General features: G+C 38.1%; 1 protein-coding gene across 29 annotated transcripts in view; it reads left to right on the top strand.

Annotated features, from left to right (window-relative positions):
- PTPRD (protein tyrosine phosphatase receptor type D) overlaps positions 1-24559 on the top strand; it is a 1313296-nt gene that overhangs the window by 1058521 nt on the left and 230216 nt on the right. For all 29 annotated transcript variants that reach the window (XM_087957701.1, XM_087957705.1, XM_087957708.1 and 26 more), the window contains one exon: positions 15304-15449. In XM_087957701.1, the coding sequence (XP_087813827.1) occupies positions 15304-15449 (146 nt within the window). The remainder of the gene's footprint in view (positions 1-15303; positions 15450-24559) is intronic.

Consider the following 24559-nt stretch of genomic DNA (forward strand, 5'->3'; position numbering starts at 1 on the left):
ATGGTACAACACTATTGGCTGAAAATAAGAATGATTTGGAAAATCAAGGATGAAAATGAAAAAAGTGGGATTGAGTCTTAACATCAGAAAAACAAAGATAATGACATCAGCTACAGAAGGACACAAGATGTTTAAAATCAATAAGGAGGAATAGAATTAGTTCCAGAATTTAACTTCCTTGGATGAAAAATTGTTCAGGATGGCATTGTACTCCAGAAATCAAATACAGGATAACCTTAGACTGCACTGCAATGGTTAACATGAATAACGTCTGGAAAAACAGAAATAGTGATGTAAATAGAAAAAGCAGGCTAGTGAGGGAAGTAGTCTTCCCTATAATGATGAATGGGTGTGGGAGACCCATTCTGAGTCTCTAAGAATGGCTGATTGAAGAAGAATTGACACCTTTGAACTGTAATGCTGGCATAAATTATTGCATATACCGTGGTTAGCCAGAGCAACCAATAGAGAGGTGCTGAATCATAAAACCAAACATACCATTAGAAACCAAAATCACAAGACTGTCTGATTTACTTTGGCCATGTTGTGCATGCAAATTCATTGGAAATGTCAATGATACTAGGAATGGTTAGTGGAACAAGAAGAGGGGGAAAGCAAAGAATACACTGGTTTGAAAACTCTAAACTGATAGAAAGATTAACATCCAACAATTGAAAAAAAGCTGCGCCTGACAGGGTAGCATAGACAGCACTTGCCTAAAAAAGTTCCCACAAAACTGGTGGTTAAAGCAAACAAAAGACAAATCTGGTGGTTAAAGCAAACAAAAAATATCAGGTTTCTAGCCTTATTTAGGAAATAAATTTGCATATTGGTCTTAACATAAATTACAGGTAAGCAGCTTTTTCCTCTATAAATCAACGAAGAACCAGCATATACTCAGATCATGTTTCTGTGTCAGCTATTGTACTGACATAGAGGGTTCTAATTTAGATTTATTTACTTAGACACTGTCAAATGTGTTAAAAAAAGAAAACCATAAGTAATAATAAAACCATAAAATAGCAAGAAACAAAGCCTATGAGGTTGAAAAAAACAACCCTCAAGCAAATAAATTTGTATAGGAGCTTGGTTTTCACCTTGGGGCAAAAGCCAGGTTTTCAAAGACTTCTTGAACATTATGAAGGATTGGAGCCATGTGATGCTTGGTGGGGCGAGGGGAGATGTTGTTGTAGATATCAAGTGCTATGACATAAAAATACCATGAATGGGTTAGGTAGCAAGTAGCGCCTTGAATTGTACCTAAAGCCAAATGGTAAGCAGTGCAACTCACTGAGTGTCACAAGAGCATACCAACCTTTACCAGTTGTTACTTGCATTCTAGACCAGATCTAGCCTCTGAGTAGTCTAATGGTACTACTATGTAGACTGCATTGCAATTATCCTGTCATGAGAATATTAAAGCATGAGTGACAGTCTGGAGCATCTCCTGATTCAATAACAGGTACAACTGATACACAAGGTGAATCTTTGAAAATGCTTTCTTTTCCCCAGTTGCCATCTTTTCTTCAAGTAGTTATTTCATATCCAAGAAGTGAATCTAATTGTGCCCAGTCTTGAATTGCTGTCCCATTTAGGACAGATGAGAGGTCCAAATAGACATAGCCTTCTGGAACTTCTACCTCAAAGCCTCTACCGTACTTCAGTTCCTTTTTTCCTTCACAGCCTGTTTCTGGCTGTTCTAATTAAAAGCAGAAGCATTTATCAGATTACAGACTAATTTGTACCATCAGTGGTTGATCTAAGACTAAGGTGTGGCAGCTGCTGCTTCTGCTCCGTAGTATTAAGAGAGCCTTGCCCTAGGGAAGCTTTAGAAAAATTAATTCAAGGATAGGAGAGTTCAATTTTTAAATTAAGTTTGACAGCAAAATGGATAAGAAAATTAATAAAGAGGGGTATCCTAATTTTGAAAGTATCTTCTTTAGTAGAGTGTATGGGAAAATTAGTTCAAAAATGGAAATTCCTCTTTTTAAATGCATCAGTTGTTGGCTATGACCACATTTAATCTCATAAAATATAGACTCTTATTCAAAGGCCAGAATAGCCTCAGCATAGTGAATATTATGCATGTATGCTATTATACTATTTATTTTTTCTAGATCAGTAAAAGCAGATTTCCTATCAAAAATCCCCTACATACATAAATGAACACATGAGTGTTACTGCACTCAGTTGTATTACTTATATGTGGTTTTGTCACACAGTGGTACACTTAATAACCAAATTATAGCATTCTTTTAAGAGTGTGGATTACTTGGATTTATTTTTATGAGGTTTTTTTAGACTCAAGCTTTTGTTGATGTTGTTTAAAGATAAATATAAAGATGAACGCTTCACAAATATTTTAAATAATTTAAACTTAACCCTGTATTCCATTTTTTTCATACTAGAGGAAACAGTCTTCTGAAACAATGAATTTGTCTGGCATTTCAAGACTCTCTTATCTGGCTTTACATGGTGAAAGGCAGCTTCAGATCTTAGTTACCAAATAATTCATTCATCGCTAGCAGACATTAAAATTTGAAAAAGGAACAGCAGCAAAAAAGAATAAAGAAGAGAGAAAGCTTGAAGGAGAATTTTCTTTCAGTAAATTAATGACTATGACAAGGTTATGTACCATTCCAGAGGGATGAAGTGTCTAACCTTTTAGCTCCAAGAGGCTTTATGCTTTTCATTTTCTGCTGGATAAAAGCTTAATGTGGATTAAAGGGCAGATTCTTTTTTTAAAAAATTTCAGATAAAGCTATATCCAAATTTTATACTTCATTATTTATTATATGCAGTATAAAAATATACACCCTGCATGCATTAATATATAGTCTTTGTTGTATATATGACATGCTATATGATTTTAGACCTAAACGGATCTAAACATATATGATTGTATGTTAGTTTTAAAGCACTTTATAACATCTTTTTAATAGCAAATCAAGAGCTAAACATTGTTCTGATATTTACTCAACTGCTTCTCTGAATGCAAACTCATTAATGTGCCTCTTCAATTTGTAAGAACAGTTATTAGATATACAAGTGGATTTGGTAGAGTAAAACTGCTAGTCTTTTTAATGCAGCATTTGAAACAATTTCATCTGTAGCTTTTATCATATGTAAATATATTTTAGGTGAAAAGTTTAACACGTTATGATATTGTTAAAGGTGTAATAATAAACAAATCACTTTTAATCCAGCAGGAAATCACACCTTATGTCCCAGATAAAGATCTCTCCTGTCTCTTCCTTCTGAAATCCTTTTTCCTGGAAATATGAAAAAATTAACATGATCTTGTATACTTGCTTAGATTGTTGCCATGATAAAGCCATACCGTTTTTGTGACAATGAGCTTATTTTTTTATTTAGAGCAATGGTTCCCAAAGTGGGCAGTACTGCCCCCTGGGGGGCGAAGGGATGCCTTAGGGGGGCGGTAAGAGGAAAGGGGGCTGGCAGGGGGGCGCTAAGAGGTGGCAGGGGGCGTTCGAGGTGCCGGCCCTGCAGGCTCACTGACTGCCGGCCACGCAGCCCATTGACTGTTTCATCGCTCCGTAGCCGGCACCTCGAATGTGGAACCCGTGCGCGGTGAGCCTTGCCAAGCCTGGGGAGAGAGAGGTGGGAGGTAGTGGAAAGAGGGCGCCTTAGCTTGCAGGCTGCCCTCTCTGGTGGAAGCAGCGGAGGCATGCCAGAAGGCCCAAAAGCAAAACCCTCCCAAGGCGCGCAGTGGAAGGGGTGGGTGGTCCAGCGTTAGGGCCCCCTTCCCCGGAGGAGAACAAGGGAGCACGCAGTGCCCACCTGGCCTCCACCTCTCCAGCCAGCCGGGCTTGCGCGCAGGAAGCAGGTGGGTGCAGCTGCGGCTCTCCAAGGTGCATGGCTCAGTTCAGTTTGGCTCTACATGGCTGTCCCGGACCTAGAACCTAGCCTCCCTCTGCAGCCCGGTTCTTCTCACCGAGCCCTGCACTTGCTTGCTTGCTTAGTTTCCAAGCGATCGTTCCCTCCGCCTTCCCCTGGTCTGGGCTGTTTCTGCACGCTTTCCTCCTCCCAGATGGAGCATAAAGATGGGCAGAATGCTTCACTGAAGTTGGGAGTCTCTGAGCATGTGCAGAGTACCTCCCCTTGCTTGGCCTGATGGAAGTGGACCTTGGGTTGAAGCAAAGAGGGTGAGGTCAACTGCATCGCTGCCCCGGGGAGGTTGGCATTGCAAAATTGGATGCCAAAGGGGGCTGGAGAAGGGGCAGAGGGGCAGCTGCAGGGGGCTGGAGAAGGGGCAGACGGGCAGCTGCAGGGGGCTGGAGAAGGGGCAGAGGGGCAGCTGCATTAAGGAGCAGGAAGATCTTAGCCATGGTTTATTCATTGACTAAGCCGGAATCAAACAGCCTGCTAAACTCTAAACCAGAATGGTTGGGTTGATATATTCAGTCCGTGTTTCTCAACTTTGGCAACTTGTGTGGACTTCAATTCCCATTCTGGCTTTGCTCTACTTTCTCAAAGTGCCACTGCTGTTGCATTCTTTCTTTGTGTCTGCCTGTCTATCCATCCATCCATCCATACATACATACATACATACATAAATGCAAAAGGTCTGCCTGTCTGTCTGCCTGCCTTTCTGTCTACCTACCTACCTACCTACCTACCTATCTACCAATATAGATAGATCTGTCTGTCTGTCTGTCTATCCATACATCCATACAAAATGTCTGTCTGTCTGCCTTCCTTCCTGCCTACCTACCTGCCTACCTGTCTTTCTGTCTAGCTACCTACCTACCTACCAATATAGATCTACTTACCTACCTACCTACCTACCTATCCATACATTCATCCAAAAGGTCTGCCTGTCTGCCTATCTACCTATCTATCTACCAATCTACCTACCTTCCTACCTACCTGTCTCTGTCTGTCTGTCTCTCTATCCATCCATCTATCATTGTTCGAAGCGCCAGCCCCGCAGAGAGAGAGAGAGAATGCATCAGATTGAAATGAGGCCTAGTTTAGACTGAGGCCCTTTTCCACATTGAAACATCTTTGCCAGCACATTGAAATATCTTTGGCTTCTATAATTAAAGGTTTTATGGACAAAACATGGTCAAGACTATCAGGAAGCTCTCACATTTTGTTGAGGCTTTAAACAGGATCCATTGGACCAGATCTCCATTCTAAAAATTACTTTTCCCCAGTGTATTACAGTACCAATTCTGTAGAAGGCAAAACCAAAATGTACTGGTAAATTACAAGGAGAACACACACACACACACACACACACACACACACACACACACACCCTTCTAACCCTGCTGGAGCAGGTGATTGGACTAGAATAGATATCTCATTATCTTTCTCCTCCCTCCTTTATTTCTTTTTCTTTCTGTCCGTTCCTTCTATCCCGCCTCTTTCTTTGTCCCTTTTTCTTTCTTTCCATTTTCTCTCTCTTTTCTTTCTCTCTCTTTCCCTCTCTCAGGCTCACCCCATTGACTTGACTTGCTTGGGCAGGTCCCTCCAATGCAGTGGGCTCAGTGGGGTGGACCTGTGGGGCCGGCACCTAGAACGCGGCAGTGTCGGCATGTTTGAAAAGTAGAGCAAAGCCAGAGGTCAGTAATTTTTGCTGCAAAGAATCACAAAAGCTTCTGGGTTGTGTACAAGAAGGGACACACATGTCAATGCAATTCAGCAACATAAAATAAAGAGATACAAATAAAACAGATCAACAAGAATCGGCAAAGCTAGAATCTAATCAGAGATGCTTTGTGGATTCTAGTACAATGAATGCACTAGCAGGGTTAGAAGGGTGTGTGTGTGTGTGCATGGCTGTCAAAACTCCAAAAAATGGGTCAAGTATCTCTGGGGAGGCCAGTCATAAATTAGAACACTTGCTAAACAACCAGCCATTAAGTGAGGACCACTTGTATTTGGTTTGCCAGTCACCTGGCCACACCCACCCAATCACATGACCACCAAATCACAGCTACCCCATCATGTGACCAGCAAGCCATGCCCAGCCAGCAAGCCATGCCAGCCAGTCACATGACCAGCAAGCTACGCCCACCCAGTCACATGACCAGCAAGCCACGCCCACCCAGTCACATGACCAGCAAGCCACACCCTTAAATTAGGCCATGCCCACAGAAATTTGAATCCCAGCCCTGGGTGGGGGGCACCGAGAATTAGTTTGCACCAAGGGGGCGGTGGACTGAAAAAGTTCGGAAACCACTGATTTAGAGGAACTTAAAAGTAAATGTGAAACACTTAATGACACTCGGTTAATCCTTCCTTCCTTCCTTCCTTCCTTCCTTCCTTCCTTCCTTCCTTCCTTCCTTCCTTCCTTCCTTCCTTCCTTCCTTCCCCATAGCAATCTCTTCAACTTTTGGTCATTGGATTCACGTTAAGTATGTGATCTATCAATTATTTAAAATGATTCAGTAAGTACTGGAACATTTGTATGAGAAGAGCTAAAAGCTTCCTGAGTTGAGCAGTGCTGACATCAGGGAACATTCTTGCATTCCGCCGTGGGGAGCACTACTTCTAAAGTGGCCCCAACCTATCAGGGAGTAGTAGAAGAGAAGCATGACTTAGCCAGGAGAGACAAGCTAGGTGTTTAGGGGAAAAAAATGCAGTCAAGAATGAGGATGGTGAGGGATGACTGTCATGCCAGAAAGGTTCCTCTGGACAAAGAAGGTGAGAAGCAGGAAATAAGATCTCTGCTAGGCAAGAAAATAAGGAAGAACAGAATATGAAAAAGACTTCATAAAAATATAACTTTGTTCAATAAGGAAAGAGACAAAATAGAAAACCAGTATTTGGGTTTCTAGATTATATAGATATGTTCTGACAAATATACTAGGTGTCAGTAATAAAACTAAATATTAGTATACTAGGTAAGGCAACATACTGACAATTAAATGGTTAAAGTGAAACAATGTTTCTCATGTGTTTTTCAAAATACTGTGCCTCTTGATAATCTTCATTTCTTTGCTTTGAATTCACAAGAAATGTTTATGTCAGTGAATGAAAAAAATATGTTGACCCTTGGGCTAATAACTCATGTAACACTTAAGAGTTTGAAACCATTGTACTACAAGATATATATACCCGAACAAAGCTGAATACCATTCATGTAAGTACCCGCGAAAACTTAAGAAAACATATATATATATATGATAGATAGATAGATAGATAGATAGATAGATAGATAGATAGATAGATAGATAGATAGATAGATAGATAGATAGATGGTGTTCAGCTTTGTTTGGGTATTTTCCCACATCATTATAGTTGTGCTTTTAAAGTTGTAGCAACGTTTTGGCAGAATCTCATCTGCCATCATCAGGCTTCTGTATTGTGTTTGTCGTAAGTACCCACGAAAACTTAAGAAAACAAAACAAAACACACACACACACACACACACACACACACATATGTTATAAATCCATGCATTAACTTATAATTCAGCATGGCAGTCTCAGAGTTGTACAATACAAATTTCATCAAATCATCGTCCCAGACTAAAATGGTTCTTCATCTAGCCTATCATCTTTCTCCCCTTAGTCTGTTTGTCAACAAATAAACTGCATAAATAAAGTCTTTCTATTCTGGGACGTCTATTCACTGATAAAAAAATATTATTTATTCTCTAGTATGTTTCAGAATGTCTCTAAAAACACCGTCATTTTTGAGAGAAAATCTTGATTTAGCCTTTGATAAGAAATATCCTAAACTATTCTACTCATGTTCATCTTCTCTGTTGTTATAACTTTGGGGTAATGGCATTGCTGTTGAGTTGGAGTCTCTGCACTTGCATATAAGTGATCAACAAATCATCAACTTTTGTATTGTAAAAAATGAATACATTATGAGAAAATCTTCAGCTACATTTCCCATCTATCCTGAAAATATTAGTAAACAGAATTAATTTAAAACATTTCTACAACTTTGAATATGTGTGAAAAAATATTTTGTTTTATTTTTAAGCAATATAAACTGTAAATTAATTTGTGGACAGAAAAATACTGTTGTTTGACTTAGTTTGGAATTTTTCTTTGCCCTCAAGTCTTGGTAACAAATTTGTAAAAGGGTATAATCATCATAAATAAAATAGGCAGCCATGACAATTACAGAATCCCAGATTCATAATAGAACTAGTTATTCAAATATACAGTAATTTGGGACCTAAGAAATATAGCACATTGTTCCTACATGCAATTCATTGTTTAACATCCTGTTTTTCATTTAATACCGTGTTTCTCCAACAATACGGCCTCCACCAATAGGAAGCCCCACCATGTTTTATTGGCATAAAATCAAATTAAGCCCTCCCCAAATTAAGCCCCATATTAAACATGCGAAATGGGGGAAGCGGGGGCTTGCTGTTAGTAAGTACTTTTGTTGCATGCCCGGATATGATGCTGCCTGCGTTGGTGGGGCACTTCATCGGGAGACCTTCCACCGTTGCTTCTCCTTCTCCCTTGCTGCCGCAGCGCTTGGCGCAGCCACGTGCAGCCAGTCAGGGCTCCTCCTGCAACCGGAGACCCGAGGATACACTTGGCTTCAGGCGCTCCCGTCTTCCCTTTGCTTTCAAGGTAAAGCGAATTATTTTACAAAGCCTCCCTGCCCGAGAGGGCAGCCCAACCCCACGTGGGGAGGCTAATTTCCCGGGCCTCTTCCATTCCCTCCCGACCTCCCTACACTGCGCGCCTCTGACGCGCCGGTCCCTTCAGCCCAGCGAGCTCTTCCACCTCAAAGAAAGGCCAGGCGGGTGGCTGCGGAGCAGCAGCAGCGGGTCTGAGCCGCTCGCAGCGGAAACAGCCACCACCCGTAGCCCGACACGGGGAGAACGAGCGAGGTTAGCGCCTGCCAGCCCGGGCGAGATTTGGGAACGAGGGGCAGGAGGAGGCATGCACACACCCGCAGCTCACTTTCCCAGCTCTGCCAAGCCCTTATGGCTCTGGCACGGCCCTGGCGGGCAGCGAGCGCCTCCCCGCCGGACCCTCCGCTCATTCTGCCAGGGCCGCGCCAGAGCCGTGAGGGCTGGGCAGAGCTGGGAAAGTGAGCCGCAGGTGGGAGTAAATGAATATATTTGCTTTGAAATTAATTAATACTCATAAATATTACTCATTTTTATTGTTTTTTCAATTAATAGTATGCTCAGACCTTTACGGTTTGACAGAGTTTATATGTAATAAAATAAAAGACAGTCCTAGGGAAATTAATGCTTTATAAGTATAAAAGGCTATATTCAAAAGAAAAAGACTAGTGTCTGAGTGAATATAAATTTATACACATGAGCTGATTAAAATAAATAGCACAATTGTGGTTAATAAGTCAAAGTAAAAAAATGTTAGTAATTTTAACCACCCATGCAGTAAAAATGTATTTTAAAATATACTATAAACATTTATAAATAAAATAATTCTGAGGTTGTGATTAGTAATGAAAACTTCTTCATTTATCCTGGATCCGTGACAGGTGGCACGCAGAGCCATTTGTGCTGGCACGTGAGCTGCAGGCAAACTTACCTCACTGTGCATGGGCGTGCCTCACAGATGATTTTCGGCTGGTTTGAGGCCTTTTTCGGCCTCCCAAAGGCTTGAGGAAGGCTTCTGGAGGCTTTGCAGGCCGAAAACTAGGCCCGTTTCATCACTTCCTATGACAGAAGTGACGAAGCGGGCCTAGTTTTCAGCCTGCAAAGCTTGCTGAAGCCTGCAGAAACCTTCCTCAAGCCGAAAAGGGCCTCAAACCGGCCGAAAATCAGCTGTGAGGCACAGTGCAGGTAAGGGGGCGAGGGGGTGGGGATTGCGCATGCATGCATGGTAGGTGTAAGGGGCACACGCATTGCCTTCTGGGTGCTGGCACACGAGCATGAGCATTCAAACGCACGCGCAATTTTTGGCACAGGAGCCCAAAAATGTTAGCCACCACTGTCCTAGATATTTAGGTTCAGGATGAATGTTTGGTGATTTCTGAATGGAGTTATCCTTAATATAATCACATTCATAACAATGTGTCAGGCTTGGTATGTGATTGACAGTTTATACCCTCAGCAAAAATCCAGAGAAAGCTTTGTTTAGCAGTTACAAAGATTTTATGAAATCATTCTCACTTGCTTGCCCTTTTAGAAATAAAAGCTAATTAACTTCTTGCACAAGCCAATTTGCAGGTACATTGTAAGCACAGGTTAGAATTAAGGAGCAGTAATTGCTTATAATGATGATCAGCATAACTGATGTGATAAATTATGATTAATGAGTAAATTAGCAGTGAATGCTATAAATGACTCTGCTATGAAAATTATTTTAAAAAGAAATGAAGGGCAACCAAATCTACTAAGTGTGCTGGATATGCCTAGTAGTATTAACTCTTAGATGAAATATTAAAACTTTGGCATAATTCCTAATACTTATCTGTAATTCTTATTGATTTGTTTATTTACAAAGAACATATTTGACAATCTGTAGCCGAAAGGGCTTAGAAACTACAAATAGATACAGAGCAACATCGGAAGGATGGGAAAGAAATAGCAGTGGTAAACTACTTAGCAGAATATTGCTTTACTGCTCACTTTTAGCTCATAGCTGGGAATTATAATTTAGAAACAAGGTGGGCTACAAATTCCCATGGCTGCAATGTTGCATGTTTCCATATTGGATGTTCTGACAGTATATGTAGGTGGATGTAAAGATGAATGCCATCTTTATATTCAAAAGAAAATGATTTAAGATAAAGAAAAGCAACAGAACATGGAGCGCATCCGTTAATGTTTGTGGAGATTCTCAGTCATCTAAATATTTAAGATTGCTGCCTGCAAAAGAAAGCAGTGGAATTCACTGCCCACTTATCCCTGAGCTCCTCCCAAATAATTCCAAAATGATTGGAAGCCCGTCTGACTCAGGGGAAGAGCAGCTGTCAAAAACTCCTTCAGGGATTTTTTGGATCATGGATCATGTTCCTCTCACAATAAGTCTTTTAATATATTTTAACTAATAAGAATTATGATGAAAAAGATCACAGAAATAAAACATGTTTTAAGTACTTAAATTCTAGTCTTAATAAAAATGTAAACTCTCATAGGAACAGTGATTCACTTTAAGTTAAGTACTTAAATATACCTAGTTTTAAATACTGTATCTTGAAATATAGAAGGGACGTGGAACAATTCAGTCTCCCAAAAATCTGTTTTCTCAATGGGACTTCATGTATTTATCTAAATAAAATATTATATGGGTTTTTCTCTATTAGTTTAAAAATGCGTGTAATCCAGTAGTTACTATAAACCAGGACCCCCCCGGCCCCAATTAATTCTGCTTTCTCTGAATGAAATAAAATCACAATTATGACAAGCAGATAATACTAATCTACTTTTATGTATATATTTATAAAGGATTTTCATCATCCATTCAGAATTAGTGTTGCATATTATATAATCCACAAGTATGCATTATTTAAATTTAAGTCTAACTTTACAAACAAGGATTCTCTTTGTCATAAACTTCACTGAAGTGTATTTATTATCTCAACTAGCTATCAATTCATGGGCATATGCTATGTGTGGGTATATGGGCACACTCATACATATACATAGCATATGCCTATTATATGTATAGGCACAGAGGTGGTATTCAGCAGGTTCTGACCAGTTCTAGAGAACTGGTAGTGGAAATTTTGAGTAGTTCGAGAACCAGCAAATACCACCTCTGACTGTCCCTGTCCCCATCTATTCTCTGCCTACCGAGTCCCAGCTGATCGGCTGGGTCTTCTTTTGTTGCCCTGCAATAGGAGAACAGCTGGAAAGCAGGTTAGTGGGGTGGGAGAGGGAATGGGGATTTTGCAGTATCCTTCCCCTGCCACGCCCACCAAGCCACACCCACAGAACTGGTAGTAAAAAAAGATTTGAATCCCACCACTGTATAGGCATATGCTGTGTGTTTACTGGAGTCCATTCTGTCTGTTGGTAGGATATATAGTTTTAGAATGTTTTCACATTGATAAAAAAAAAACTATTTTAATGAACTATGTTAAACACACATCACTGTTTGAAAGGGAAAAAACATGTTTTCCAGATCTTACATTGGCCCAGTACTGTTAATTAACAGAAAATTTGATCTTGATTCTTATTGGTATTAGCCTTGATTTTCTTATCAGTTTTGAAAATAAAATATTCAAATTAATTATCAATTCCACACACAAAAATTGATGTATTTATAAATGTAAAAGTTATTAATTGTTAATTTATACAACTCTGGTAGCCTAGAGGTGGAGCTCTCACCTGACAATCAGGAGGCTGTGAGTTCGATCCTAGGTCGAGGCTAATATTTGAAATAGACTCTCCTGCTCAAGCAGGGGTTGGACTAGATGACCTCCAAAGTCCCTTCCAACTCTATCATTCTATGATTCCAATTAAGTAGTTGCATTTGAGGTAACCATTTTCCATCCCTTGTAAAATCGATTAAGTATGCAAAGTTTTAGACTGGCACTAAGTTTGCAGTTAGCTTGTACTTGCTATATTTGTAGTTAATTTTCTCCTTAATTCTAGGTTGCTTCTTTCCTTGATTAATTTTTATCCATTCCATCTTGTCAGGTGCTAAGGATATATAGTGTTCAGAATGCCATATGCTAAATAAATAATAAAGTGTTCAGAATCATTTTCAAGATATATGGGTACTAGAAACAGAATTTGCCTGCACCTTCTTTAGTAGTTGTATCTTTTCCCAGTAAAAGGCCTACTTACAGTATCATGAATATATAATTCATGTTATCTTGAACTGACATAATATGAAATATTGCAAGTTTTTTTTAGTAGTTGCTCTTTCAGTTATTTTAGTTTTATAATTGGTGTGATTGGATCAGGTATATGGATATGGATAGTTACTTCTTGCCCTAGAAGTGATGTTTTTGTTTGTGATCTTGCTTTCAGCTTTATTTTCCCCTTAACTTTTAGATGTAGCAGTTGAGGCACTAGGCAAAATCTTGAGGCAGGAATTTGGCAGTTCTGTCTCCAGAAGTGGGGACTCAGTACGGTTCAAGGACTCGGATTTCTGTTCCACAATGAATCATAAATGGGCCTTATTTTATTGATTTCAACTGTAGGCTTCCCTTGGCAAACTAAACTATAAGTAGATAAATTAGCACTAAGCATGTACTGTAAAAAAAAAGAAAAAGGTAAAGGAGCCCTGCAAATTTTACTCAGCTAGTTGTTGCCAATTATAGGGGTGGTATCAATTTATCTATGTGCATTTGCATGTTTTCAAACTGCTAGGTTGGCAGGAGCTGGGGCTAGGAAAGCAGCTCACCCCATTGCATGGCACTGGGGTCTTGAACCTGGGCTGCCGGCTTTCCAGCCAACAAGTCCACACTCTTAACTGCTGAGCCATTGCACCACCATATGCTGTTAGCGTATACTGTAAGAGCTTCTTAAATGTTTTATTATAGAAAAAATAATGAATCCATTACAAAATAATTCTTTTGGCTTCAATGTAAGAGATTCAAGTTCTATTTATAGTAAAATTAAGATTCAAATTCTTGTACCTCTTTCTTCTGATTATGTACACACTATTATAGAACCATTCTCTTTTGGGTGATAATGATATTTTCCATCCCTCTTTTGTTTTGGTCATGGCCTGTACTGATATCACACTGTTTTCTTCATGACCATGTGAAAACGATTTCAACATAATTGTAGTGGACTCAAAGATCTTCCTCTTCTGTCCACAGTTGAGTAGAAAACATCCAGCAGTTTTGTTGTCCACTGACTAGATCCTTGCCTAGTAGTAGATCAATCAATATAAGTTTTAATAACAACAATCACCACAAAAAGGTTGTGAGGCCTGCATAGTTCTAACGCAAAATCATTCCTATGTATCAGTCTACCTTCTGTTAACTTGTCCCTCTTGGGTAAGTGTTGCAGATGTAATTCAGATATAACTTGATAACACATTGTTTTTTTGAGGCTGAAGTTTGTTGTTGGTCAACCATTCAATCATTTCCAACTCATGACCCAAGAACAGACATCAGGAGTGGGGGTTTTTTTAGTAGTTGCTCTTTCAGTTATTTTAAGCTCATAGTAGCATCTATCTATTTTGTCTTCTATTGACCTCTTTTTGATTGCCTTTCATTTTTTCAAATGTTAAGGTTTTCACAAATAATCTTGCCTTCCCATTACATCTTCAAAATAGCTCTAGCTTCATTATTAGTGTTTCCAGTGAACAGTTTGATTTTATTTAATGTAGTATTGAATTATTTGTTCTCCTTATAGTCCAACTTATTCTTAACAATCTTCTCTGATACTACATTTCAAAGACATCTGTTTTTCTTTATTTAAACTTTCTGATGGCTGTTCCTTCAAAGCCATATACAGTATTACAACAGGGAAAATAGTATGCCTTGATGGTTCTCACTTTTGCTGTCCCTGTGATGCCTTTGCACATTAATACATTGCCCATAATCTCATTTCTGGCTACAGTTACCATCTATTAATTTGTTAATTGCAGTCTTTGCTACACATGGTTTCTGGTTTTGATAGAAATGGTTCATGGAGCAAATCAAATATTTCTGGAGAACAGTTTTCTAAGTTGGGTAATTATGTCAGCAAAGCTTTGCTATAAAATTTTGATTTTACATTTGTATGATATTTTAAAATATAGCACATTGATTATGATTTTATAACCGAAGACTGTACAACAAGTAGGGAACTGCAATTTGATTTTTTTTCTAGTTTATGCATTATATATGTATATGTATAAGATTTCTGACAATATCGATATGATAATATGTTAAATACTGCCCGGAACTGGCATATTATAATGTAGCTCATTGTGTTATAGGTAGTTCTTGATTTATGATCCTAATGGAGCCTGTTCCTTAACAATTGCAAGTTGTGACAGTTGTAAAGCAGATCACCCACATTACTGACCTGATTTTACAACCTTTTTTGCAATGGTCATTAAGCAAACACCATATCATTGAGCAAACCAATTGTTTGCTGTGGACTATTTTGCTGAAAACTGGAAGTAAATGCCAATTTTCAGCAAAAATGACACAAAACATGAACACATGATTACAAACAGCTGAAAATGTGGGACAGTTGCTGAACGCCCAAAACTTGATCATGTGACTGGAGGAGTGACTGGAAAAACTGTGGAAGTGGGCTACTAAATGACCAGTCAAAAATCAAGGACTATCTGTATATGCCTTTTCTTTCCAAACTTTGCTCTGAAAGTAAATATTATTTGTTTTGGCTTAATATTTTTGACATCCTGACATATTCTTTTGGTGAGCTCTTGCTAAAATTTATTTTACTCTTTCTTTTTTTAGCACCACCAAAGTTTGCAAGAACACCTCTTGACCAGACAGGGGTCTCTGGAGGAGTCGCCTCATTCATCTGTCAAGCAACGGGAGACCCAAGGCCTAAAATTGTCTGGAATAAGAAGGGCAAAAAAGTCAGCAATCAGAGATTTGAGGTATTAGGTCCATTGTTCTGTTCCTCTGAAAACCATTTACATTAATATTCTTTGATTATTCCCTTTTGTTTCTGAATAGTATAATCTTAAACAACAGCAGTGATGCTTACTGTCGTCTTTTGGAAAAAAATGATTTGTTTCAGGCTTAAAGAAGAATTTCATTTTTATTTGTAGGGTTATAGCTCTTGATCCTACAAAGATGTGCTGTGTAATTTTTTTTAATATTCCCTATTTATGTAGGAACCAGTTATTATTGACAAACCTGTAGATTAATCACATAAAAATATGTACATAGTTCCTAAGGTCATCATTAGGCGTACTATGTAGAAACCAGCCAAAGGATTAGAATTATGATACTGGGCATAATAAGGTTAGTTATTTTAACATACATTAAGAATCAAATTTTATTCATACAATAAATAGATGCTTTGAGGGTTTGTTTTAAAAAGCAGAAAATAATGAAGTCAATAAATAAAATAAATGCATTAGAACAAAAATGTTAGTAATGCTCTTTGTTTCCTGATGACAAAACTTGCATGCTGATAACTAAAATGAAAATAGATGGGTTGAAAGAATAGTATAAATACATTATGATAGTGTGCTTCCCATTCAAAATGCCGCCTATGTTCTTGATTATTTTGCCTTTAATATCAGTATAGATGCCCCTTTTAAAAATGTTGGGACTGTGAAAACCCCTGCTATTTTTTAATGAAATTTACAATGCACCATCAATCAGACCAAAAACAAAACTCCACAACTCTTATGAGTGTAGTTCTTCAATGTAGCAGTAGACCCGTGATGGTGAACCTATGTGTGTGTGCCTCCCACCGGCAAGCTGGTCTCTGCCACGTATGCATGGGGGGCAGGGCGCATGCAGGGGGGCACATGTGCAGGGGGCACACACATTTGCAGGGGTATGCCTTGAAATTTGGGTATGTGTGTGCGCATGTGCTTTGGGCACTCAGGGCCACCATCACTGCCATAGACTATTTATTCTGCATGCCCTTTGGAGTATCTAAACTTTACTGAGATTTTATATGATAAGATATAATTGATTACATTTAAGAAATATCTCAATCTTTTCTTCTCTGAAACCAGATTTCCCTAAACTGAATGTAGTCATATTCCCCCCAAACAGAATCAATATGAAACAATATTTTGCTTCCTCCATCCTTTTGATTGCCCTTGATTTTCAGGTTGATTTACTTTTTAGATCTCTTTGCCTAAAATCTCTCTTCCGCCAGACTACTTACAGAATCCTACTGGCATTTTATTACCTCTTCACCACTATAACTTTATGCTAAGTTGACCACCAGTTTTAGCTTCGAGATCTTTTTTTTTTTTCAGAGAGGCTCCCTCAAACTAAAAAAAAAAAAAAAAAAATTCTCAACAGCTGCAAGCTCTGCTTTATTCAACCATAAACCAACTCTTATTGTTTTTCCCAATAAACTTTATTTTAATCTTTTATTTATTTTTTTATTTTATTTATTTATTTTTGTCAATTGCTTACAAGATAATAGGTATAAGTGAAAAAATAGTTATGAATACATGGATACATATAAGAAAAATAAAAATAATATAAAAGAAACAATAGGACAAGGACGGTAGGCACGTTGGTGCGCTTATGCACGCCCCCTACAGACCTCTTAGGAAAGGGGTGAGATCAATAGTAGACAGTCTAAGGTTAAAGTTTTGGGGGTTTGGGGGAAAAAACCACAGAGTCAGGTAGAGTATTCCAGACATTGACCACTCTGTTGCTGAAGGTGTATTTCTTCCAATCAAGTTTGGTGCGATTAACCTTGAGTTTGTATCTATTGTGTGCTCTTGTATTGTTATGGTTGAAGCTGAAGTATTCATTGACTGGTAGGACATTGCAATGTATGATTTTATATACTATACTTAGATCGGACCGAAGGCGGTGTAGTTCTAGGTTTTCTAGGTCTAGAATTTCGAGTCTGGTGGCATAAGGTATTCTGCAACGAGTAGAGGAGTGGAGAACTCTTCTTGTGAAATATTTCTGGACTTTCTCAACTGTGTTAATATCAGATATGTAATGCAGGTTCCAGACTGATGCGGTGTATTCGAGTATTGGTCTAGCAAATGTTTTGTATGCTCTAGTTAGTAGTGTAATATTACCAGAGAAAAAGCTACGTAAGATTAGGCTAACAACTCTTAATGCCTTTTTGGCTATGTAGTTACAGTGGGCTCTAGCGCTTAGATCATTAGAATGAGTATTCCAAGGTCCTTTACAGAGCTTGGATCATCAACAAGGTCTTGACTATTCAGCTTGTATTTTATTTTCTGTTTTTTTTTTTTTTTTTTGCCAATATGTAAGACAGAGCATTTATTTGTTGAGATTTGAAGTTGCCATTTGTTTGACCATTCTGATACATAGTCAAGGTCTTTTTGAAGAGTAGAAGTATTGTCAGTGGTGTTGAATAGCTTTACATCATCAGCGAAGAGAATGCAGTTACTCTTGATATGATCCCAGAGGTCATTTATGTAGAGTATGAAAAGAGTTGGTCCTAGAACACTACCTTGGGGGACACCACTGTTGACAGATACAGAATTTGACAGGACGCTCCCAATTTTGACCATTTGTTGTCTGTTTGACAGGAATGCTTTCCTTGCAACTTGAAATGAATGTCTAAAATATCTGTTCAATCATTTTTCTTAATGTCCTATTGTCAGATAACAGATAATCAGAGTTGGAATTCAATTGTTTTATTTTTTGTCTGTTAAAGCCTCTATAAATAGCACCCATAATAAATATCCTGATCCTAAAATCAGGCATAGTAATTAGATTTTAACCTCACTCAGGAGAATTATGAGAATGTGCAGTTCACAATATGTTATAATAACCAAATTAACTAAACACTATGTCTTGTTGTATTTTGTAATACATCAGAATAATGGGTGGAGAGCCACTAACATAGAGCCATAGTTAAATGCTGGATTTTCCTTTCTATTCTCTCCCTTTTTTTGACCTGGCATTGTTATGAATTCTGTTGATGAAAGTTTTCTTGAATGTCTATCTGTGTCCCCATGAGTCTTTACACTATGGATCCTACATTTAAATCATGCTTCAACTGTTAAAAAGAATTGAATTAAAATATGCCTGAATAATTCTTCTTTACTGGGACTGCACTGCACTTGGGAGTCAAAGAGAAAATGTGTGCTTTGGAGCATGCATGGGATTGTACATGGTACCTGTTGGCAACTCTTTCAATTAATTAAACATTTTTACTAAGTATTTCTTTCCTCAATAAATCTGAACTGTCACAACTATTCATTAATGCCTGATCTTTTTCAGCTCTAGATAATGTAATTTATGTGTATTGATATTTTTTAACTAATTGAACAAATACGTGTAATGATATTTGCATGTTTTCAGAGAAAGCATATGTGTCTCCAAGCAAAACAAATGTGGCAGCTCTCTAATCTTTCCATGTATATTCTCTTCTTAGATGCAATCAATAGTTTGTATTTGTAACTGCAACTTGCAGCTATTTAATTTATATGCTGAGTATCAGAAACATTCAGATTTTTGACAAAATAAACACTGTATCCTTCATCATTTAATGGTACATTTTTTGGCTTCATGAAATATGGAATGAAGATTTATTTTTTTCATCTACTATATCGTTCAAAAGATTTTAGCAGGGCTTTTTTATGTGACTATTATCTTTTTGTTGTTTTTAATCGAGATAGAAAAATGCATGTGGCTTCTTGAGTATAAAATCTACCTATATACTTCACATAATAATTGTTTCATATGCACACAAACACACACATACATACTATTATACATACCCAGGGGTGGGATTCAGTCGGTTCAGGACGGTTCTGGAAAACTGGATGTTAAATTTACATCTGGTTCGCCGAACCAGTAATTGAACTGACCGGCTGGCCCCACCCACCCCTCCCCTCCCCTCTCCATGCGGCTCATTTTGGATGCAGATTAGTGCAGGGTCTGCGCAGAGGCTCTTGGAGGGCAAAAAAAAGGGGTCCTCCTAGAAGTCCAGAAACAAGCCTGTTTCCGCCTTCCGGAGGGCATCCAGAGCCCAGGAGAGACCGTTTTCACCCTCCCAGAGGCCCAAAGAAAAGTTCCAGGCTCTGGGCAAGGTGAAAAACGGTCCTCCCAGAAGTTCTGGTAGACCAAACCCAACATGGCCACGTCCACCCAGCAACCAGTCAGAGAACCGGTTGTTGGGATTTTTGAATCCCACCCCTGCACATACCTTATACATACCATGGATTTTTTCCCAACAGTGTTGAAGTTATAATTGATATTTTTGATTTTTGCCAGACTAAAGGGTCAAGATATAAACCAGGTGAAAATAATTGTTATTTATGTATAACTGTGAGTAGCATATGATTGATCATACTATCTAGAAGAGAGAGATAGCCCATAGCCCATCTTTGCTAAGATAATGGAGAACAAAAGTTGATAAAAATATGTGATATAATAGAACCCATGTTAGTCAGTACTGAATCTTTTTCTTTTCTTCATCTATCTAGCATGACTCCTAGAGACAGGGAGAAATCAATAGGTTTTAAAACTGCAATGTCACAGGTTGAATAGTCCCAAAGGTGCTTTTTCAAGAGGCAAGTGGACTTCCTGGGTTTTTCTTTGAAGATGTTTTGCTTTTCATCCAAGAAGCTTCTTCAGCTCTTAGCTCAAAGCTGAAGAAGCTTCTTGGATGAGAAGCGAAATGTCTTCAAAGAAAAAACTAGAAAGTCCAGTTTCCTTTTGAAAAAACACCTTTGGAACAACCATGACCTGATTGACTGAGAATTTCCATAGAGACAGGTTCAATACAGAGGTGGTATTCAGCAGTTCTGGAGAACCGGTAGCAGAGATTTTGAGTAGTTCGGAGAACCGGCAAATACCACCTCTGACTGGAGATTTTACAGTATCCTTCCCTTGCCACACCCACTAAGCCACGCCCACAGAACCGGTAGTAAAAAAAATTGAATCCCATCACTGATTCAATAGCTTCTGAATAAGTATGGGACCATTATGTATACAATAACACAATCTTGAATAGAAACTTGTCAGCCTGTTGGTTGTTAAGGTGAAGACTTGGATAGGATTCTCTGATGCTAACATTTTGAATCAGGTTTCCCTTCGAACCATTAATTCCTGCTTCCATGCATAGTCAAGCAAAGGTCAAGCATGATAGAAGCTTTCTGTTACCTATCCCTTTGTTGGATGTGGAAACATTATCCAAAATTGAACGGATATGTGTATGGATGGTGCCTACCTGAAAGCAACTCAGTATAAATTGCATGTGCTTTTACACGCTATACTTCCTTAGGCAGTGTCAGAGTAAATTTACGGTCTTCTGTGACAGAACAAATTTCCAGTTTTCTACCTCACTGCAGATATCAAAAGTATGAGACAAAATTTGTAAAGCAGTAATTGAACCAAGTTTATATAGAACATAGATTAAGAATCTTGACTGCTCAAAGATGGATATTCACTATTCTGCAGTGTTGTGTTGATTAAAAGCTGGAATGGGTGCTCTATGTAACGAAAGTACAGGTAATTATGAGCACCATTGGGACCAAAATTTCTGTTCCTAAGCAGGGCAGTTGTTAAAAGAGTCATGGCCAATTTTATGACCATTTTTGCCATTGTTGTTAAAACAAATCATTACAATTTGTTAAGTGAATCATGTGATTCTTAAATGAATCTGGTTTTCTCCATTGGTTTTGCTTATCAGAAGCTAATTTAGAAGGTGGCAAATGATAATTACATGACTCTATGACACTACAACTGTCATAAAAAATACTTGCCAATTGCCAAGCACCCAAATTTTGATGTCTTAGTTGTGGGAATGCTGCAGTGGTTGTAAGTATGAGGACTGGTTATAAGTCACTCTTTAAAGTGCTGCTGTAACTTTGAATTGTTGATAAATGAATGATTGTAAATTGAAGACTACAGGTAGTTCTCAACATGCATCAATTCATTAAGTGACTGTACAAAGTTACAATGGCACTGAAAAATGACCGTTATGACTGTTTTTCACAGTTATGACCTTTGTACTGTCCCCATGATCATGTGATCAAAATTCAGATGCTTGGCAATTGGTTCATATTTATGACCGTTGCTGTGTCACCTTTGAGATCTTCTGATAAAGAAAGTCAAGGGGAAACCAGATTCACTTAACAACCAGGTTACTAACTTATCAATTGCAGTGATTCACTTAACAACGGTGGCGAGAAAGATAGTCAAATGGGGGAAAACTCACTTAACAAATGTCTCACTTAGCAAACTAAATTTAGCGCTCAATTGTGATCATAAGTCAAGGACTTATCTGTACCTATAGGCACAAAATAAGAATTATTCTTCAAATATTTAGGTAACCAAAACTTCTAGAATCCCTAACACAGTAACCTCAAAATTTTTCAAAATTTCCTTACAGTGAAGCAGTTTGACCTTTGTTGTTTATGTTTATGTATCTTTAAGGGTTTAAGATTGTATTGCCATCTGGTGGGCATCCAATACATTTTTAAGATTCAGACATAATAGGCTGAAATAGAGCAAAAGGCCAAAAATTATGTGTTAAGAGTTATGGCGTTACAAAGGAAGAAAGGTATAGCAATACACATTTCTTCAGCTTTCCAGGAGTGGCAGCAACTGAAACAGACAGTGCAACATTTTGTATGGAACTTTGGGTCTACTCTGAAGTTCAAAATATCTTTGGCTTTTGCAGCCTTGCATGCTTTCCTTGAAGAAATGAAAAGGATAAAGGACAAACAATAACAACTGCAACAACTTTGGTAGCATACTTCATCAATGACCTGAACATAATTTTCAGACAATGCCCCCTCAGCCAGAGATATTTTAAATATGACACTGTCTGTTGCAGACAAGACCACAGGATGGTCTGATAGCATACTTTGTAACTCAGACAGTTGACTTATTGCTAAGAATATTTTTATGGGAAACATTATTTTTAGTATGCAGCTTTCCTTCTTCTTCTCAAGTAGATATTACTTTAGAAAAATCAAGAAACCTTTATCTTAATTGCTGCAAATAGGTATATAGATAAAAGGTTCAGGTGAGAATATTTTATGATATAGTGCTTCAATCTGCTTAACTTGCTATATAATTTTTTCGAAGTCCCTGTGTGGAGAAATTTACAATACAAAGCTTAAGTTTTCTTATGTTAAATGCAAAAATACCTTAGCTAGCTAAGTAATCTTTTCTACACAGCTATATTTTACAAGTGCAAAAAGGAAAAAGTGTCTTATAAGTCACCAGTCTTCTGCCATGTTCTTATTCTGTTTGGGTAAAACTTGCCAATCTCTGTTGGACACCTGTCCTCTGTGTTCAATGAAAATTCCATTTCATGGGAATCTTGCAACAATATTTTTTCCAGATTTGGTGCAAGCAGCAAAGTTTAGTAATAATAAAGCACAACAGAGATGTCTTCTAATTGTCTGGAAACAGACACATTAGAAGGTTATTTGAGGAAACAGAAATCACATATAGAAACAGAAATCACATTTAAATAGGGTCATTTGTTAATGTTGATAGAAGAAAGAGCCATTAATATATTTAAATATTTATTATGCATTTAAATAGCCACTCAGCTTACTTCGAATTCTGGGTTGCTTCCAATCACCCAGAGTCTAGAGCCACTGAAATTCTGAAATCAGAACCTTGGACTGAGCGCAGGTGGCCAGAAACCAGTATGAGCCTTATCGCAAAGGTGCTTTTTCAAGAGGTAGCTGGACTTTGTGGTTTTTCTTTAAATATGTTTCATTTATGATCCAAGAAACTTTTTCAGCTAAAGAATCTTCTTGGATCATCAGTGAAACATCTTCAAAGAAAAACCAGAAAGTCCAGCTGCCTCTTGAAAAAGCACCTTTGGGACAATCATGACCTGGGTGACTGAGAATCTCCATAGACGGTATAAGCCTTAAGCAATAAGTCCATCTTCCCCAGAAATGGGCTGCCCCTTATCTCTCATCTTATTTACCCATACCTGTGACCACATCCTTTACTCCTGCCTTCTCCTGTCTTTCCCATCAGCTTCCCTTTGGTACCTCCTCCTTTCCCAATGTAGTGTAATCCATAACATTCACCCAGAGACAAATGAGGGTAGAGAAGCATAAACCTGATTTGAGATGCTTCTGAGTAGCATTCAGTGCCCCAGCACAGTCATCTAAGCCAATCACCTTCCTCACTCACTCCTAGTAGTGTTTGAACTTAGATCAAGTTCTACAGAGGTATCAAATATGTTTTAGAGATCAGTCTATATATGTAAAAAAAAAAATCTGGTGAACATCCATAAGTGTGAAGGTTTCTCAGTGTTGTTAAACAATAAAGTTATCTTAATGGAAATGTATTTCATTTGTTCTAATAAGCAAAACTGAGGTACTAGGAAACTGAAAGGTAATGTTCTCTGTCCCAGTAGTTAAAGGTTCAAATAATAACGATTGTTTTGATAATTGAATACCCATTTCTGCAAGATGCATTAGCAAGTTATAGTCTGTGTCTTGTCAAATAATTTTATAATGCTTTGTATAAGAGTTATCTGTGGAATTTCATTGCCTTCAGACATTAATTACATATTAATTTGAATGGAATATTATTAGGAGTACTATATTATCGGCTGCAAAAATCCATGCAACCATTAGATGACAGTAATGTTTTAAAAGTGTTTTCTCTATCTCTTTATTGCCATTTACCATTCATATGAACTCTTGACATCCAGATATGGTAGCCCTAATATGTCCTCAGAGTTGATGTCTTGAGGAAAACTGAGATCCATTTATAGTGTCACAATCTGATTACTGCCTGAAACTCCCTGAATATTATGGTCAGGTTCACCTCAGGGGTTTTAATTTGTTGCTGCCAGCTGATCCAAAGTATCTAGTATATATTTTCAAGATTCAGGATATTGATGTAGTTTGAAATCATTGTCCTGTTGTATTCAGGTCAAAGATCAGCAGGTTTCAGTAACATTAATTTTTGCTCTTAACTATACTTAAAACACCACTTTTATGAATTGCAAACAGTTACATAGTAAGAATTTAGAATAGTCCAGTTATTTTATACGGAATTAATCCAAGAGGTAGGTGTTTGTAACAAC

This window comes from Notechis scutatus, chromosome 2, assembly GCF_049901735.1.
Source record: "Notechis scutatus isolate UNSWTSFEM ecotype Mainland chromosome 2, rNotScu1.2, whole genome shotgun sequence".
NCBI lineage: Eukaryota > Metazoa > Chordata > Lepidosauria > Squamata > Elapidae > Notechis > Notechis scutatus.